Below are 19,532 nucleotides of genomic sequence, written 5' to 3'. Positions count from 1 at the left end.
TCCAGATCTTGCTTTACCAGTAGAATGTGGCAAAAGTGGCAGGGTGTCACTTCTGGGCAGTAAGGAAGCCTGGCAGCTTCCCAGGAGGTCAGTGGCCCCATAAAGAGTCTACCCTGGGACTGTGGTATGGTACAAAACCAGCCTAGCCTGAGGAAGCCATGGAAGGAAGGAGCCAAGCCCATGGCCACTGCTGAGCTCACTGAGGGCAGCCCTGTGGGTAGCGCCATCTTTCACGCAGGTCCTCCAGCCCCGCCAGTCTGCCTAGCTAATGCCACATGGAGTCCCTGCTGACTCCTGTCCCAGCTAGAATTGGAAGCAAACAGAATGGCCCCTGCTTAGGCTGTGAAACTTTAATATAGTCTGTTACTCGGGTGGGTGCGGTGGCTCACGCCTGTAATCCCAGCACTTTGGGAGGCCGAGGTGGTTGGATCATGAGGTCAGGAGATCGAGACCATCCTGGCTAACACGGTGAAACCCCGTCTCTACTAAAAATACAAAAAAAAATTAGCCGGGCATGGTGGCGGGCACCTGTAGTCCCAGCTATTCGGGAAGCTGAGGCAGGAGAATGGCGTGAACCCAGGAGGCAGAGCTTGCAGTGAGTTGAGATTGCACCACTGCACTCCAGCCTGGGCGACAGAGCAAGACTCCGTCTTAAAAAAAAAAAAAAAAAAAAGACAGTCTGTTAGCCACAGACAGCAGTAGCCAGGATTTTACCCCTGAGAAAGACATCTGCTGCAGCCACATGCTGGCCCCAAAGAAAACTGGCTCTAAATTGGCCTCTAGACAGTTCCTCCTGCAAAACCTCCCAAAGCCTTTTGGAGAAGCACTCCAACAGGCTGAGAGGCAAAAAACCCACAGTCATGGTGTGCTGGGGCGGGAGTCCATGTGGAGAAAGCAGCACCTGGCCTGAGCAAGCGGACGCTCAGGAAAACACACATTGACCATCCCTGGGCACGCCCCTCACCCTGTGAGTCCCTGAACACCGGTGGGCTGGGAATGAAGGACCAGGAGTCTGTCTCCGTCCTGGAAGTATGAAGGACCCCTACCCTGTAGGAGATCCTTGGGTGGTGCATGCAGGGACCGGGGAGACCCAGGGCTGCCTCAGGCTCCACCCCTGAGCAGGCCTGGGGCAGAGCTGGCTCCGTTCAGGGCTGGCCTCCGTGCTATGTCTGGGTGCATCCCGTGTGAGTGTCCCATCTCTCCCTGCGTCCCACACTCCCTTTCTGCCCCCCAGTGGAGCAGGAGCATTTGTGTCCCAGCTCTGCGGTCTGGTGGGGCTATGGTGAGAGGCCTGGAGCAGCGACAGTCCTGCCTGGCCTCACTGAAGCAGGGCCTGAGGAGCCGCAGCCCCCCCACCTGGGCAAGTTACTAATTGGTCACACGATTGACCAAAGGCCCCCAAGAGGTACCCTCTTAAACCTCAAGGTGACTCATCAGCAAAGGTGAAACTGTCCTTGCTGGAGTAACCGAGACTGTACTTCCCCAGCAGACGCTCCTGTGGGCAAGCTCAGCGGGTTAATCTGGTTTCACTCACCCCATGGCTTTGGACATGTGTCCCCCATGCCCAGCTGCCTGGCCTCCCAGGGCACCAGCTACTCCTCAGTAGCTGCCTCAGACCCTCTCCTGAGAGGACCCTCAGCAAGTTGCATGTCTCCCGGCCACTGGCTGAGGTCAACAGCACAGGAATGGTGTATAACAGAGCAGCCACGCAGGCTTCAGAGTGGTCCAGGCCTGGGCCCAACACTCACAAACTGCATGGCCCCTGGGCAACTCCCAGACCCCAAGCCAGCTCTCCTCATCTCTAACAGGAATAGCAACATCCCCTGAGGGTGGCCAGGAGTTGCCATGAGAGGCTGATGGAAGCACCAGGTCTGTGCTGGGCAGGCACCCACCTCAGGCTCCACAGTGGGGTGCACCCAATCACCCTTGGAGCCGCCTGTCTGGACTGGGCCCCAGCTCAAGGCCTACAGCCAGGGACATGCCCAGACAGGGCAGCTGCTGGGGACCTTCCAGTGAAAAACTGACCCAGTGTGCTTCTCAACTTTTTTTTGAGACAGAGTCTCACTCTGTCGCCCAGGCTGGAGTGCAGTGGTGCAATCTCAGCTCACCATAAGCTCCACCTCCCAGGTTCACGCCATCCTCCTGCCTCAGCCTCCCAAGTAGCTGGGACTACAGGTACCCACTGCCACGCCTGGCTAATTTTTTGTAATTTTAGTAGAGATGGGGTTTCACCATGTTAGCCAGGATGGTCTCGATCTCCTGACCTCATGATCCGCCTGCCTCGGCCTCCTAAAGTCCTGGGATTACAGGCGTGAGCCACCGCGCTTTAGAACCTCTTCCCCAGGTTCGAATTCTTTTTCAGGAGTCTTGCTCTGCCACCAGGCTGGAGTACAGTGCCATCCTCTCAGCTCAATGCAGCCTCCGCCTCCTGGGTTCAAGCGATTCTCTTGCCTCAGGTTCCCAAGTAGCTGGGGCTACAGGTGCACACCACCACGTCTGGCTAATTTTTGTTATTTTAGCAGAGACAAGGTTTCACCGTGTTGGTTAGGCTGGTCTCGATCTCCTGACGTCGTGATCCACTCGCTTCAGCCTCTCAAAGTACTGGAATTACAGGCGAGAGCCACCGTGCCCAGCCAAAGGTTCTCATTCTTTGGCAGGGTTAATCACACAAAACCATCAGCCTGTTTATCTGGAAGCAATCCTGGGGCCTTGCCAGTGACAAGCAGCTCCAGGCCAACTTCAGCTACAGGGCGAGGCCCGAGGTACAGCCAGGTGGGTACGGGAAACAGGCTGTGACCAACTCCAGTGAAAGTCTATTTATTTGCTCATCATGAGACAGAACGCTACAATCTGTTCAACACTGGGCTGGACATTGCAGTGATTAGGGGCAGGCGTGAGGCAGGGTAAGGCCTCTGAGCCCGAGGACAAATGTCCATGACAGAGGCTTCCAGAAGACTCGTCCCTTACCCTGCGGGGCAGAAATAGAAATCACATGATCACCGCTGATTTGCAGTGGAGAGGGCGCTGAGCTGGGCCCGGCAGGCAGGCAGCCTCAGCAGAGGTGCAGGCAGTCAGCATGGCGCGGCCCTCCCGCCAGCACCGTCAGGTCAGCAGAGGTTCAGGCAGTCAGCATGGCGCGGCCCTCCAGCCAGCACTGTCAGGGAGGGGGATGCTGCTCCTGCCTGGGGCCTGCCTTCATTTTGAGGGCCCCTGGCCCCAGCTGAGGTCAAGAGGGGACCTGGGGCTGCCCCAGCACCCTGAAAGCCCCGGCTGGGCAGCTCTGGAGGAGAAAGGACACAGGTCCCTGAGGCCCCGTCTGCCCAGGGTTGTTCCTTCCCCTCCCTCCTCCTCAGGCTGGGGCAGGGTGGCACTGCTAGGACCCTCTGCCATGGCTTTGTGACATTGCAGCTATGCTCGGCGGGACCCTCCCCCTGTCCCCCACCCCACCCCTGCATCGGAGTGTAGGGCAGGCAGCAAGCAGCATTTGGGGGATGCAGGGTGGAGAGGATGCTAGAAGTGTGTGATGCACCCACGGCACTGACAGCCTCTCCACCCGCAGAGGCTGAGGGCCCACAAGGCACAGGACTGCCCCCTGCCCACCAGGCCCTACGAGACACATGGCAGCCTTGAGGCCCAATGATGAGCTCAGCTTCCTCCTGTCTGCACGTGGCCAGGCCTCGGAGCAGCAGCTCGTGGCAGCATGAGGGAGGGCGGGGAGGACCCAAGGAATCTCGGCAGTGCCTGTCCTCAGCAGGTCAGCTGAACGGGGCATGCCATGGTCCAATGGGCAGCGTGACCCCAGGGCACTAGGAACTGCACGGAAGGTGCCAAGAAGCAGGAACCGTCTAGGCGTGTGACCGCCTGTGCTGGGGGGCTGAGCCTCAGAGCTCTGTGCTTGCGAGGAAAGCCTCCCCCAGGCTGCCCACCCCTCATCAGCCCCTCATGGAGGACTGGGGGCCACTCCCCACCCCCCAGGCTTCTTTGGGCTGGTTCTGGAGTGGGATGGGGCATTCCCTTTATTGCGCCCCCTTGTTCCGAGGCTCCTGTGCCTTTACGGTCAAGTGTGTCCATAATACTTGTGTTCCTCCCTTGCAGCAGAAAGTCCCCTCCGGCTTTGCAGGAAGGAGCTGCAGGAACAGGCAGCAGGGTGGGAGAGGCCCGGTGAGGGCAGCCCCCTCCCAGTGAATGCAGCCACACTGGGTCAGCCCTGGGGACGGTGCATGCGCAGGTAGGCAGGGCCAGGGCGGCAGCAGAGGCAGAGGTTTCCAGAAGCAGGAAGGGGAGCTGAAGAGCCTGTGGGGAAGAGAAGAGCACGGCAGGGTGAAGGCCCGGCGGAGACACTCTGCCCACCCCACACCCTGCCTATGGGCCACATATCTGGGCCTGGGTGCTCCACGAGCAAGAGCCCTTCTCCAGGCCATGGTGTCTCCCTGCAGCCACCAGGCACCTCCCAGTCCCCACACAAATAAAGGCACTGATGGATCCAAAGTTGGTTGCACAGCCCAGTGGCCGTGGAGCCTGCTGTGTGAGCTTGGCACAAGTCACCAAACCTCTGGGCTGTGCTGGTGCACAAGGTGGTGGACTCTGCAGTCCCCACGGCCCCTTCCAGCTCTGCCGTTCTCTGTGCCCATCCAGGGCCTTCTGCTTTTGTGGCTGGAGGCACCAAGCTCCCATACCCTCCTGTCTGCTGTGGCATACCTGCCACAGATGGGCACGCTCTGCGCGTGCCCACGATGTTCTGTTCCCGAGCCCGTGTAGCACCGGGCCTGCAGCTGGGGCAGGCCGACGAGCCCAGTAGATGGCTGGCAGCTCCTTGCAGAAGATAGCAGGGGTCAGATGGACAGAAAGGTGGGCTCTGCAGGGGGCCAAAGGGTGGGGCCTGGCAGCGGCTGCCCAGCCGACATCACATGGTCCGGCTGTACTCGATGCCACTCTTGGAAGAGATGCCCGACCATGGCAGGAAGCTGCAGAGCAGGCTATGGGCCTGGCGGTAGACTCTGTGCGGGATGGAGCAGGGGCTCAGGCTGGCTAGTGCAGAGCCCAGGTGCTGGATGTAGTCCGTGGGGCTCTGTTAAGGAAGATTCCGACTTGCCCTGACCATGCTCACCAGGGCACAGTCATCAGGGGCCCACACAGTGGCCTGCGGGACTGTGTGCAGACGGCAAGCCATGCTCGGGAGGCAGAGAGCCCGCTGAGCCTCTGCAAAGCTGGAAAGGCTCATGAGACAAAGTGGCCTCTGCTGTGCAAAATAACAAAGGGTGGTATCTGGGGACAGAGGGGGCCTTCTGAGTGAGGCCACGGGCATGTGGACACCCCTACAATCAGGGATGTACAGCGGGTGGGGAAGGGGCCTGGCAGAAGAGCAGGTGCTTCTGGTTCTCCCTAGATCCTCAACCCTTGAGGCAGCAAGAGGGACAGAGCCCTGTCCTTACGACAAGGAGGGGGTCAACAGTGCTGACCCCTAGATGTCTGCAGGGGCCCGTCTTCAAGGCTAGAAGGCCTGTGGAGTGTGGGGTCACCCCTCTCTTTCCTGCTTATTATTCTATGTAATGAATAAATGCTAGACTCCTGAATTTGAAAGCACACACACACGCAGAGCATGTTTTGGGCCACATTCTGTGACTATTAGTTTCCTGGCTTCCTTCCGACCTGTCAGGGGCCAGTGAGAGTTAAGGAGAAGGAAGCGGGGAAGGGCACACCTTTGGGTCATGCATCCCATAAGGAAGGTTTGAACCCAGGTGTTCAAAAAAAGTAAAAATCTCTTCTCACCGCACTTGTTTCCCCTCTGCTAGCACGGGCTCTGAGAGGGCAGGAGATCCCGTCTGTTTTGCGCACTGCTGATCCCCAGTGCAAATGGAGCAGGAGGCTCTCCAGCTGGGTGTGGGGGCTCATGCCTATAATCCCAGCACTCTGGGAGGCTGAGGCAGGCGGATCATTTGAGCTCAGGAGTTCGAGACCAGCCTGGGCAACATGGTAATATGTACAGCTGGATTTACCCAAATGTGCGTCAGATTTACCCACAACACGATCAGATCAGGGAGAGAAGCGTACATAAGCCTGGCCACCTGAACATCATCTGAGGGGGACCACCGTTCCAACTTCCTCACTGGCTCTGCCACCTTACGGACAGGAAGCCACAGTCCCTCTCCCCCAGAAGTTAAGGATATAAAATCGTCCAGGGAGGGTGGCCGCCATTGATGTAGAGGACATAGGTGAAGCCATCTTTGAGGACCCCTCGGATGGAGTAGTAATAGGGGAGATAGTGGTGCTGCTTGAAGTCTCTGTTTTCGTAGAAGCTTATTGCTGTGTTGTTGGTGGTGAGGACATGAAGGTAAATGGCTTTGCAGTGGTCCTGGGCGGTGGTTGATATGTGATCCTTTAAACTTTCAAGTAAGAGGGAACCTTGGGGAGAAGGGGTAAAGGTTATCCAGGCAGAGCAGTTAGGAAGGAAGGATGACTGGACTAGGAAGGGGGCTTTGCACGAGTCTCTCAGAGATGTCTCGGTCCACCGTATCAGAGACCAGCCTTCCTTCACCACCACTGTCAAAGTCCCTAAAATCTCATGGCCAGAGGGAGCCTGGTAGCTACAGACTGCTGGGAGGGACTGCAGAGGTAGTCTGGTAGCGCCCTCCCAGGGGCTGGGCCCGCAAGGAGACTCCCTTTCAGACAACAAACAGGGTAAATGTGAGCCCAGGAAAACATGGACTAGATGGGCCTGGGTTTAAAATGAATTAAGACTCTGCCGCTCACTGGCCGTGTGGCTGAGTGGGATGGGACATCAGAGAAACGGTGAGTGGTGCTTCCTTGTGTGTGTTCACATTTCTACTCTGAATCATGAGCAGTGAATACACATGAGTTGTACGTGTGGCGGCAGCAGGAGTGAGAGGTGCCCGTTTCCTCAGCTCCATCCTAGGGGCTGAGCAAGGCTGTGGCAGAAAGGCCTGGGGGCATGTGGAAAGAGGATGGCTGAAGGTGGTGGCTGTGCTGGCAGGGGAGGGATGATGAAAGTCTGGCCACATGGGGATGGGGATGGAAGATGAGACTGAGGGATGTTCACAAGCCAGAGTTGTTCGGGTCAGGGAAGAGACTGGGTGCAGATGGGACGGGGGTGGGGTGGGACAAGGGGGTGGGATGGGCGCCAAGCCACAGGCCCGGCTGCCCTTACCTATGCCGTGCTTCCTGAACTCTTTTACGACGCCCAGACTGAGGATGTACGCGACTTGTGTGTCAACAGAGAAGCTGGACGCTAGAATATCTCCATCCTAGAGGAAGAGTCAGACAGAAAGTCAGGCTCACGCTCCTGGCACACAGCTCACTGCACAGTCCGGCCCCGGCGGGCTCTGCACCGACTCCCCACCACGACAGCCAGAGGGACACCGACTGGAGGGGCAGAATCAAGAGGCAGTGGAGAGGGGCCCCCATTCCCCACGGAAATGAGAGCGTTTATGCCCTTCTGGTGAAAAATGGCTGAAGTTAAGAACACACAGAAAAGAAGCTTCTCTTGGAGGTGTGTGGGAGGCCTAGCCAAGGACGTGAATGAGGCTCTGGTGCCAGCACGAGGTAAAGTTATGGCACGAAGGGAGCAACTACACAGCACCGCACCGGCCTCATGGGAATGCACGCGTGTCACCTGGTACACCTGGATGCAGGACAGCGGACAAATGCAGTTTTAGAGGTTCCGTTAGAGAATCGCACGCTGCCCCAGGTGGTGTTGGAGGAGGGAAACTCGGGCGGCCGTCCAACCCCCTCTGCTACCCCTACAGGGAGAGGACGCCACCACACCTACGTAAAACCACCCACCATCTCTTGGTTCTAGAGATGGATTTCCGGGTGGGAGTCATGAATCCGATCAGCATGAGGCTCTTAACATCTTCCAACTGGTAAAGAACAAGAAGGCCTTTCTGCTCCCACGTGCTGGGCTGGGGTCATCCTGTCCGGGCTCCCTGTTCTCCCAGCCCTCTTCAAGCCACAGTTCACCCGGACATATCAGTCCAGGGAGGAAGGCGTCCTTATCACTCGTTACTCCAGGCCTGCAGGAAGGGTGTCTGTTCCCCAGCTGACATCTCCTAACAGGGTCTACTTTGCCCTGACCTTGAACTCACTAAGTCTGAGAGGAAGGGGGGGGAGCCGAATGAGTGCCAGCGTGCAGGCCAGAGGGCCCTCTACTGAGAGCCAGGAACACGAGCCAAAGGGTCCCCATGTCAGCCCTGAGGTAACACAAACACATTCAAGGGGAGGAAGAGACCCAGCCGCCACCTGAGGGCAGGCGCACAGTCACCAGGGGGCACTCAGGAAAGCCACCCGGAGGCGGAGGGGGTTCAGGGGAATGAGTCATGGAGGGAAGGTGGGGGCCATGTGTCCCATCAAGAAGAGAGATCAGGCTGGGCACGGTGGCTCCCACCTGTAATCCTAGCACTATGGGAGGCCGAGGCAGGCAGACCACTTGAGGCCAGGGGTTCCAGACCAGCATGGCCAACACGGTGAAACTGCATCTCCACTAAAAATACAAAAATTAGCTGGGTGTGGTGGCGCACGTCTAAGAGGTGGAGGTTGCAGTGAGCTGCAATCAGGATCGCACCACTGCACTCCATCCTGGGTGACAGTGAGACTCCGTTTCAGTAAAAAAAAAAAAAAAAAGCCGGGGGGGGAGAGAAAAGAATGTTGACATTTGCATTCTGCTACATCTTAGCTCTTAAAAATCAAACAAAAAAGCTCAGGAGGAAGCTAGGACAGAAAAAGTGACGCAGGAGAAAAAAGCTGTGCCAGACAGAGCATGACCATAGGCAAAACAGGGTAGATGCCAGTGGATTCGGGTCCTTAAAGGGAGAGACACACCTTCTTGCACTTTTATTTACTTATTTAGAGACAGAGTCTCCCTCTGTCACCCAGGCTAGAGTGCAATGGTGCAATCTCAGCTCCCTGCAACCTCCGGGTTCAAGTGATGCTTGTGCCTCGGCCTCCAGAGTAGGTGGGATTAAAGGTGTGCACCATCATGCCTGGCTTATTTGTATTTTTACTTTTAGTAGAGACAAGATTTCACCATGTTGGCCAGGCTGGTCTCAAACTCCTGACCTCAAGTGATCTGCCCACCTGGGCCTCCCTAAGTGCTGGGGATTACAGGTGTGAGCCACCGTGCACAGCCCCTATCTAACTTTTCTTTTTTTTTGAGACGAAGTCTTGCTCTTGTCCCTCAGGCTGGAGTGCAAAGGTGCGATCCCGGCTCACTGCGACCTCTGCCTCCTGGGTTCAAGCGATTCCCCTGCCTCAGCCTCCCCAGTAGCTGGGATTACAGGTGCCTGCCACCACACCCAGCTAATTTTTGTATTTTTAGTAGAGACGGGGTTTCACCAGGTTGGCCCAGGCTGGTCTCGAACTCCTGACCTCAGGTGATCCGCCTGCCTTGGTCTCCCAAAGTGCTAGGATTACAGATGTGAGCCACCGCGCCTGGCCCTTTCTCTAACTTTTGAAGAAATAACCTCAAGCCAAACAAATTGAAGCATCTGCCAGTTGTTGGTGGGTTTTTCCGTCCTTGGCTAAATCCTTGGGTGGTAAACATTATCTCAGATGCTGGGATGACCAACATTATCATGCAGAATCTTGACCAAAGTCAACCATTTGGAACAACGCGGCCATGGCCTTACTGTTTACATTGAGAGTGGGGTTTGCTAGCCTGGAGCGGGACTGAGGTGGGTCCACGGATGCCAAATTATCTCTGTACTTTCCCCGACCTCTAACTGTAACTAGCATTTCCTTCAACAAGCTGAAGCAGTCTTAGCGGTTTCTATGACACCGCCGCCAACACAAATCAGGGATATTTTCATATCACGTTATAACTGCAGATTCTCAATGCATCATCTGTGCTCATTCCTGCTTCAGAACGACAGTGGTTATGAAGCCTGCTGCTGGGCATGACTGGAGGCCCATGTGCCACGAAATCACACACACACACAGAAAAGCGCCAGCCGGGGACGAGTGCCATTGGACACTTGGATTCCTCAGGCCAAAGGCTCCTTGGACAACAGCTGTGGAGCAGGTGGCAGGATTCCATCGCAAGCCCCCTGGGGCTGTCCAGTGACAATGATTGCCAAGTCATCCCCGCATACACGTACGTACCTCTTTATGTATTTTGGTCCTGTTTTTAATTTCAGCTACTATCATTCCCACAATGGCACCTCTGTAGGTCGCAGCAAGGGAAAAGAACTTCTTGTTGGATGTGATATCACGATACCATGAGTCTGGGTACCTGACAAAGAGAACATACTCGGGTGAACCTGCCATAGGTCAAGTCCAACTAAGGTCGTGCTCTATACATGAGAACCACAGGGAGCTCTGGGCCACTTCCGCCCGCTGCTCTAAGGCTGACCCATCACTTAGTCTCTACCTAACTGTCACAGCCACCTTCTTTTTTTTTTTTTTTTTTTTTTGAGACGGAGTCTCGCGCTGTCGCCCAGGCTGGAGTGCAGTGGCCGGATCTCAGCTCACTGCAAGCTCCGCCTCCCGGGTTCACGCCATTCTCCTGCCTCCGCCTCCCGAGTAGCTGGGACTACAGGCGTCCGCCACCTCGGCCGGCTAGTTTTTTGTATTTTTTAGTAGAGACGGGGTTTCACCGTGTTAACCAGGATGGTCTCGACCTCCTGACCTCGTGATCCGCCCGTCTCGGCCTCCCAAAGTGCTGGGATTACAGGCTTGAGCCACCGCGCCCGGCCGAACAGCCACCTTCTTAAAGCAGTAATCTGTCTAGACAGGACTGGGGATCTCTGACGGGAAATTATTATTATTATTATTTTTTTTGAGACAGAGTTTTGCTTTTGTTGCCCAGGCTGGAGTGCAATGGCGTGATCTCAGCCCACCGTAACCGCTGCCTCCTGGGTTCAGGCGATTCTCCTGCTTCAGCCTCCCGAGTAGCTGGGATTACAGGCATGTGCCACCACGCCTGGCTAATTTTGTATTTTTTTTAGTAGAGATGGGTTTTTTCCACGTTGGTCAGGCTGGTCTCAAACTCCCGACCTCATGTGATCTGCCCGTCTTGGCCTCCCAAAGTACTGGGATTACAGGTGTGAGCCGTTGCGCCCGGCCCAGGAAAAATAGTTTCATCTGACATGAAATTGTCTCCATGTAAGCAACTCATGGAGGGTGACCAGCAGGGCCCTGTTCTTCCACCAGGTGAGTGAAGATTTTAGGGCCTTTGTCACCCTGGGACACTGGATGAGTGCCTATGAGAATCTGTGAGACTTCTGGACACTGAAGACTAGGGGAGTGAGTGATTTGAGGAAGAGCCGGGTTCACAGCTGACAGGTGTCTGAGTTTACAATGCCTCCCCGGACAGGGAGGAACCTGCCCTTAAGGGGAATGTGAGGCTGAGGCTGCCAACGACTGCTCACCAAGAATGAGGCCAAGACCCCACTGAGAGGAGCAGGGAAAAAAGAACAGTGGGCATAAAGGCCCAGGACATAGTCATTAACAGGCGAATCCATCCTCAGAGAGACAAGGTCAGGAGGGCAGAGGCATGTGGAGTTTCACGGGTGTGTAGGTTTAGTTTTCCCGCCTCATGGCCCGGTTCATGTCACAGTCTTGGGAACCTGAGGCCTTAGGCTCACGAGGACTGCAGGAGAGACAGGCAGGCTGAGTGGCTCACATGGCCGAAGTCCACAGTCCAGCATGTCTCCAGTGGCTCTCAGGCAGCCATAGGCAGAGTCTGATCTATGCACTCACCACAGCTTTTATTTCTCTAGATTAGTTTCCAGCAGTGAAACTGCTAGGCTGAAGAACACTTTTTTAATTTTGGTTTTTTTTTCAGATGGAGTCTCACTGTCACCCAGGCTGGAGTTCAGTGTTGTACTTTCAGCTCACTGTGCAACCTCTGCCTTGCGGGTTCAAGTGATTCTCCTTCCTCAGCCTTCTGGGTAGGTGGGATTACAGGCACGTGCCACCACGCCCAGCTAATTTTTTTTTTTTTTTTTTGAGACGGAGTCTCGCTCTGTTGCCCAGGCTGGAGTACAGTGGCCGGATCTCAACTCACTGCAAGCTCCGCCTCCCGGGTTTACGCCATTCTCCTGCCTCAGCCTCCCGAGTAGATGGAACTACAGGCGCCCGCCACCTCGCCCGGCTAGTTTTTTGTATTTTTTAGTAGAGTCGGGGTTTCACCGTGTTAGCCAGGATGGTCTCGATCTCCTGACCTCGTGATCCACCCGTCTCGGCCTCCCAAAGTACTGGGATTACAGGCTTGAGCCACCGCCCCCGGCCTTTGTTTTTTTTTTTTGAGACAGAGTCTCACTGTCACTCAGGCTGGGGTGCAGTGGCGCAATCTCGGCTCACTGCAACCTCTGCCACCCGGGTTCAAGCGATTCTCCTGCCTCTGCCTCCTGAGTAGCTGGGATTACAGGTGCCTGCACCATGCCCAGCTAATGTTTTTGTATTTTTAGTAGAGACAGGGTTTCACCATCTTGGACAGGCTGGTCTTGAACTCCTGACCTCGTGATCCACTCGCCTTGGCCTCCCAAAGTGCGGGGATTACAGGCGTGAGCCACCACACCCAGCCCAATTTTTGTATTTTTAATAGAGATGAGGTTTCATCGAGACCAGGCTGGTCTCGAACTCCTGATCTGCCTGCCTCGGCCTCCCAAACTGCGGGATTATAGGCATGAGCCACTGCACCCAACCAAGAACAATTTTTTAACTCATGTTGCCACCGTCGGCCCACGTCACCTGGACTGTGACAGTTCCCCCCTCCACAGAGACAGTTCCCCCTCCATAGAGATGCACAGGGGTCCCCGCCACCGCCCTGCCAAGAGCATGAGGTTCAGTCAGTCTGAGGTGAACACTCAAGGAAATGCTGATGGCTGGCAAGATCTTGTTTATTTTCCATTTTCTTTTTTTTTTTGAGACGGAGTCTCGCTCTGTCGCCCAGGCTGGAGTGCAGTGGCCGGATCTTGGCTCACTGCAAGCTCCGCCTCCCGGGTTCACGCCATTCTCCTGCCTCAGCCTCCGGAGTAGCTGGGACTACAGGCGCCCGCCACCTCGCCCGGCTAGTTTTTCGTATTTTTTAGTAGAGATGGGGTTTCACCGTGTTAGCCAGGATGGTCTCGATCTCCTGACCTCGTGATCCACCCGTCTCGGCCTCCCAAAGTGCTGGGATTACAGGCGTGAGCCACCGCGCCCGGCCTATTTTCCATTTTCAAACTTTGTGTCAACTTTTTTCATCAAAAAAGCTGTATGTGCATATAATGTAGGCAAGACAGACCAGAAAAAACAATCATAGGGCCTAATATTAATCTACCTACCTCAAACTACTGAAACACTATTAATGGTACATACCCCCTTGTAAAATTTTTTTCACTACCCCCCCCCCCCGAGTTCATACCTATCATTGTAAAATTTTATCTTGTACATGTTTTCAAATAAAAATAGGATCATGGTACATACTGTTTTCTAGTCTGCCTTTTTTCTTTTAATAGCTTTTTTTTTCTGAGACGGAATATTGCTCTTGTTGCCCAGGCTGGAATGCAATGGCGTGAACTCAGCTCACTGCAACCTCCGCCTCCCAGGTTCAAGCGATTCTCCTGCCTCAGGCTCCCAAGTAGCTGGGGTTACAGGCATGCACCTCCACACCCGGCTAATTTTGTATTTTTAGTAGAGACGGGGTTTCTCCATGTTGGTCGGGCTGGTCTTGAACTCCCGACCTCAGGTGATCCTCCCACCTCGGCCTCCCAAAGTGCTGGGATTATAGGCTCCTTTAACATCTTGTAAAAAATATTTCTCCATCAAAAAATATACCTCTTTGACAGGTTTTTTTTTTTTTTTCCGGCTGAATGAATAATATTGCACTTTTATATGCACATATTCTTAATTACTCTAATGCATGTAACCAACTCCTTGCTGTTAAGATACTTGGGTGGCTTCTACATTTTCTGAATTATAAATAGTACCACACCCGATAGCTCTGTAACTGAAATTTCTCACAGAGCCCTTCTGGGGAACTCTGCACACCCTGAGAGGTGGAAAGAGCCCAGGAACAGGGGTCCCTGGATGAGCTGGGTGACCTGGGACCTCGTGGCCCCTCCAGGCCATTCCCGCCTTTGCAGCATGGCCCTAAAGGTCCAAGAGGCCCCCACCCCCGCCACCCAGCTTCTGCACCTGAGGCTCGTGGGCTCTCCCCAACCCTGCAATCCACTCCACTTACTCGATGGGGAACCAGTCGCCACACAGGTGCTTCACAGTGTCTATGTCATCGTGGCAGAGGAGGCGCAGGCTGACCTCGCTGAGCGCGCTGGATGGCACCACCTCTGTCATTCACACCTGTGGGGAAGGGTGGGGGCGTCACCTCAGAGCCTGGTCCTCCTCATGCTCTGCTTGTGAGGTAGGCGAGACACAAGAGCATGGAGCATGTCCCACGGATGGACGCTCCTCGGCCAGCACTCAGAGGCCTCTGCCCCTCACAACCGCCCTTGCACCAGGCGTTGCAGTCACCCTCCTCTGCTGAGGAGACCCGGGCCCAGGAGGGCAGACAGGATGGGGAGCCAGCCCCCTCGCTGCTTAGCCCCAGCTGGGGGAAGCCCTGGCCAGCCTGTCTCTCCTCTCCCCCCATCTGAACTGGTCTCACATCTTAGGACAGTGGTCCGTCAGAGGGTCAGTGGCCCCAGCCAGCCTGACTTCTCTCAACCCCAGCCGTTGGCTGCCAATGACAGTTGTGGGTTCAGCAGCCCCCATGCCTCGTCCCCCTTCAAAGCAGCCTGGCAGCCGGGGCAGTGAGCGGCTGGATTTGCAGGGGAAGTGGCGCGGCTTTATTACCAGGGTGTGGGTCTGTGCTGAGCAGGTCACACCCAATTTCTCCTCCCCACCCAGCAAGCAAACACTCCTGGGCGGAAAGAAAGAGACTTCGGGGGATACCACAGTTCAAGTCGGGGGTCACGAGTGGCCAAGGACTCTTTTAAATCAGGAAAGTGCATCCAATCCAGGGGCTGGAGAAGAAGCCCCCCTTGTTTTATTTAACAAGGAAGTTACAGAAAGGAAGAGAGGAATGGAGGGAGGAAGGCTGGCCGGCGGCACTGAGAAGGGGAAAAACAGAAGCCTTAGTTCTTTAAGTTGTAAACCGGTCATTAAAAGGAAAGGATGGGGCCTGGTGTGGTGGCTCACGCCTGTAATTGCAGCACTTTGGTAGGCTAAGGTGGGTGGACTGCCTGAGGTCAGGAGTTCAGGACCAGCCTGGCCAACATGGCAAAACCCTGTCTCTACTAAAAATACAAAAATTAACCAGGTTTGGTGGCGGGCAACTGTAATCCCAGTTACTGTGGAGGCTGAAGCAGGAGAATTGCTTGAACCCGGGATGTGGAGGCTGCAGTGAGCCAAGATTGCGCCACTGAACTCCAGCCTGGGCAACAGAGTGAGACTCCGTCTCAAAAAAAAAAAAAAAAAAAAAAAAAAAAAGAAAAAAGGAAAGGATGGAAGACTGGGCGTGGTGGCTCATGTCTGTCATCCCAGCACTTTGGAAGGCTGAGGTGGGAGGATCGCCTGAGCCCAGGAGTTTGAGACCAGCCTGGGCAACATAGCAAGACCCTGTCTCTAAAGATAAATAAATAAACCCATAAATAAATGGGAAAAGATGCTGCATTCATCCTTCCTTTTTAGGAGGAATTGTGTAGTTCATCTCAGGGTTGAGGAAAAGTTCTTTTTTACACAAGAATGCCGGCTAATAAAAGTAGAAATGATGACGGAATTAGAAAGTCACCATTTTGGAATCACCAACAGAAATGACTGAGTCAAAGAAGAATCAGGAAAGCCTGTGAAATCTGCAGGTCAAAGCGGCTGGGGGCAGGTGCAAGGTGTGAAGGCAGAGCCGCTGGGCTCCCAGGACTCACTCACTGCCCAGGAAAGGCCTAGTCTTTATCTGGCAGTGCCCACTCCACTGGCGGGACGAGCCCAGCCTCTCTGGGCTCCCGCCCTCCTGCTGCCATGGGTGGGAAGTGCCCACGGCTGTCCACTGTCCAGGCTTCTGCACAACCTTCCCCTTCCTGACAAGGGGAAAAATTTAGAAGCCGAATCTGGTGTCTCTGCTGGCTCAGCCTTAGCTAATCAGATTCCTGGAGCCTTCTCTGTGGAGTGGAGATGGCCAGGCCCCTCCCCAGGGTGGTTCGGTGCTGGAACGAGCTGATGGGGTCCAAGTGTCAGGACAGTGCTGGCAGGGAGGCGGTGCCCCTCTACACCAGCCTTGAGCACCCACTACTAGCTGATACTTGGCCCGGTCCAGTCACTTCCAGGGGTATACCCTTGATCTGGGACAGGGCCAACACTGATGTCCTGAGCAGCTCTGCTCTGACTCCTAACTTGTGTGGTTCTCAGCTCCTGGTTCAACGTCAGGCGTGCCAAGTAGTTCATGCTCAGCTTTATAGGGAGAAGCCTCTTTAAACTCACACCCCCACCCCGCCCTTGTGCCCACCCCTTTGTTCCCACGGTTCTGGATCCATGCACTGTTGACTCCAGACCCTTTAAAAATAGGCCAGGCGCAGTGGCTCATGCCTGTAATCCCAGCACTGTGGGAGGCCAAGGCGGGCAGATCCCCCGAGGTCAGTAGTTCAAGACCAGCCTGGCCAACATGATAAAACCCCATCTCTACAAAAATACAAATATTAGCCAGGCATGATGGCAGGTGCCTATAATCCTGGCTACTCAGGAGGCTGGGGTGGAAGAATCACTTGAACCCAGGAGGCGGAGGTTGCAGTGAGTCAAGATTGTGCCACTGCACTCCAGCCTAGGCAACAGTGCAAGACTCCATTTCAAAAAAAAAAAAAAAAAAAATCTGGGGCCAGGCGTGGTGGCTCACACCTGTAATCCTAGCACTTTGGGAGGTCCAGGCAGGTGGATTGCTTGAGGGAATTTGAGAACAGCCTGGCCAACACGGTGAAACACTATGACATGGTTTGGCTGTGTCTCTCCCCAAATCTCATCTTGAATTGTAGCTCCCCAAATTCCCATGTGTTGTGGGAGGGCCCCGGTGGGAGATAACTGAATCATGGGAGCAGTTTCGCCCATACTGTTCTTGTAGTGGTAAGTCCCACGAGATCTGATGGTTTGATAAGGGGTTTCCCTTTCTGCTTGGCTCTCATTCTCTCTTGCCACCACCATGTAAGACGTGCCTTGCACCGTCCACCATGATCGTGAGGCCTCCCCAGCCACGTACAACTGTGAGTCCATTAAACCTAGTTCCTTTATAAATTACCCAGTCTCAGCTATGTCTTTATCAGCAGCATGAAAATGGACTAACACACCCCATCTCTACTAAAACTATAAACATTAGCTGGGCGTGGTGGTGCACCTGTCATCCCAGCCACTCAGGAGGCTGAGGTTCAAAAATCACTTGAACCCGGGAGGCGGAGGTTGCAGTGAGCTGAGATGGCATCACTGCATTCCAGCCTGGGTGACGGAGTGAGACTCTGACTCAAAAATGAAACTAAACGAAACAAAACAAAACAGATGACAAAAAACACACAAAGAAACAAAACCTCTAAAAGAATAGATGAAGGTGTTAATCTTGTCAGGTGTGAGAAAAGCCTTGTGGTTATGTATAAAAAGTCCGTATTTTATATTAACAGATGCACAGTGGAATATGCAGAGGCAAAATGACAGAATGTTCCAGAATTTAGTTTTAGTTGGAGCAAAAAAGTGGCAAAATATTAATGAGCGTTAGAGCTGGATGACGGGTATGCCACGTGGATCTTTGAAAATGTTCTTAATTAAAACCAACCAGGACCGGGTGTGGTGGCTCATGCCTGTAATCCCAGCACTTTGGGAGGCTGAGGCAGGCCGATCACAAGGTCAGGAGTTCAAGACTAGCCTGGCCAAGATGGTGAAACCCTATCTCTACTAAAAATACAAAAAAATTAGCTGGGCACAGTGGCAGGTACCTGTAATCCCAGCTACTTGGGAGGCTGAGATGGTAGAATTGCTTGAACTTGGGCGGCAAAGGTTGTAGTGAGCCAAGATCGTGCCACTGCACTCCAGCCTGGGTGACAGAGTGAGATTCTGTCTCAAAAAACAAACAAAACAAACAAACAAAAGAAAAAATCATAAAAAAACAAAAACAAAAACAAAACGCCCAAATTTCTCATTCCAGAAAGACTGGGTTTCCAATGTGGATTGTGGGTTTTCCAGGTGACTGAATGAAAGGCCTCTGGTGTCTACACCGAGAGCTCTGGAAAGCAGCGCTGTGTGCCGCAGCTGCCTCCATGGGCTGCGGGACCCTGTATCCCTGGGAACAGTGGGTCCTGGGCACATGGCTGGCACTGACACACACTGGAACTGCAGGGGGAAAGCACCTGGTTCACTGTCAGTGGGGGGATACTACTCAGGGCCTGCACACTCCACTGAGGTCTCAAAACGCGACAGGACACCGGGTGGGTGTATAACTCAAGCACAGGTACTGTGTTTTTAGGAAGCCAGCTGAGGGCAGGCTCCCGCCCCTTTTCCCCTCAGGGCTAAGAAAACCGGCAAATCCAGAAACCACTTACCCACACTTTGAACCTCTGAGACAAAGCCACTAACCCTACAAAATCGAAGGCAGAGGCCGAGGCCGGTTCCTCAATTCAGCCTTTCCAGAGACAGCTCCTGACACAAGGGCCACAGCACATGGCCTCCTCCTTGCTACAGGAACCAGCACGGGGAAAAGGTCGCCTACCTGGCCACCCTGGGCAGAGCTCCAGAGCCCATAGGCCCAGCCGCCCAGGTTTCTGAGCTCCTGTGGGGCCAGCTGGCTCTGAAAAAAACACCTGCTCAGCTCTCACTGGACAGGGCAGGACGAGCACATGCAACCTGTGAAACCAGCCCAGGTCTGGAGGCCACAGACAGACCTGCCTGAGAGCTGGGTCCAGGAAGTGGGTTGACAAGGCCTTGACCTCCCTGGTTGCCTGGGGCAGGGATGACTTCCTGAGGGGATGAAAATGTTCCAGATCTTTAAAAAAATTTTTTTTTGTCTTTTGAGACGGAGGGAATCTCGCTCTGTCGCCCAGGCTGGAGTGGAGTGGCACAATCTCGGCTCACTGCAAGCTCCGCCTCCCGGGTTCACGCCATTCTCCTGCCTCAGCCTCCAGAGTAGCTGGGACTACAGGCGCCCACCACCATGCCTGGCTAATTTTTGTATTTTTAGTAGAGACGGGGTTTCACTGTGTTGGACAGGATGGTCTCGATCTCTTGACCTTGTGATCCGCCCGCCTCGGCCTCCCAAAGTGCTGGGATTACAGGCGTGAGCCACTGAGCCCGGCCAACGTTCCAGATCTTGATTGTGGTGGTGGTGGCTACACAGACATCAAAGCTCACTGAACTGTACACTGAAAACCGGTGCAGTGCATTGTACGTGGATATCTTAAGCTTCAGTCAAATTGATTTTTGAAGATTTTCACAAATCTCTGTATTGTGGCTTGGTACTAAAGACAGATTCATAATGAGCTTGCATTTCTCATGTCCTGGGACTGCACATTTCCCCCAGTATTCTCATTTGTTTCCAGTTTGACTTTCAAGAAAAACACTGGGCTCCAAGATATACA

The 19,532-nt window shown here is 54.3% G+C and overlaps 2 protein-coding genes across 5 annotated transcripts in view; both read right to left on the bottom strand.

Moving 5' to 3' along the window:
* Positions 1 to 2,801: 2,801 nt before the first annotated feature.
* On the bottom strand, positions 2,802 to 4,832 carry LOC105467868 (N-alpha-acetyltransferase 60, NatF catalytic subunit; the record flags this gene model as incomplete). Its single annotated transcript, XM_071083683.1, is given in 4 exon segments — positions 2,802 to 3,798; positions 3,800 to 4,251; positions 4,254 to 4,293; positions 4,699 to 4,832. Coding segments are annotated over 4 exon segments (669 nt in total), but the record flags the coding sequence as incomplete, so codon positions are not given.
* Positions 4,769 to 19,532, bottom strand: part of LOC139355295 (N-alpha-acetyltransferase 60, NatF catalytic subunit) — a 40,322-nt gene continuing 25,558 nt past the window's right edge. For 3 of the 4 annotated variants that reach the window (XM_071084014.1, XM_071084015.1, XM_011717656.2), the window contains 5 exons: positions 14,180 to 14,295; positions 10,114 to 10,243; positions 7,166 to 7,262; positions 6,168 to 6,402; positions 4,769 to 5,060 (listed from right to left, as the gene is read on the bottom strand). In XM_071084014.1, coding sequence (XP_070940115.1) covers positions 4,904 to 5,060; positions 6,168 to 6,402; positions 7,166 to 7,262; positions 10,114 to 10,243; positions 14,180 to 14,289 — 729 coding nt within the window. In that variant the 5' untranslated portion in view covers positions 14,290 to 14,295 and the 3' untranslated portion in view covers positions 4,769 to 4,903. The remainder of the gene's footprint in view (positions 5,061 to 6,167; positions 6,403 to 7,165; positions 7,263 to 10,113; positions 10,244 to 14,179; positions 14,296 to 19,532) is intronic. The other variant, XM_024788526.2, reaches the window with a different exon arrangement.

This window comes from Macaca nemestrina, chromosome 18 (assembly GCF_043159975.1).
Source record: "Macaca nemestrina isolate mMacNem1 chromosome 18, mMacNem.hap1, whole genome shotgun sequence".
Classification (NCBI taxonomy): Eukaryota; Metazoa; Chordata; class Mammalia; order Primates; family Cercopithecidae; genus Macaca; species Macaca nemestrina.
The sequence above is the reverse complement of the archived record's forward strand: the minus strand, read 5'-3'. Positions and strand labels throughout refer to the sequence as shown.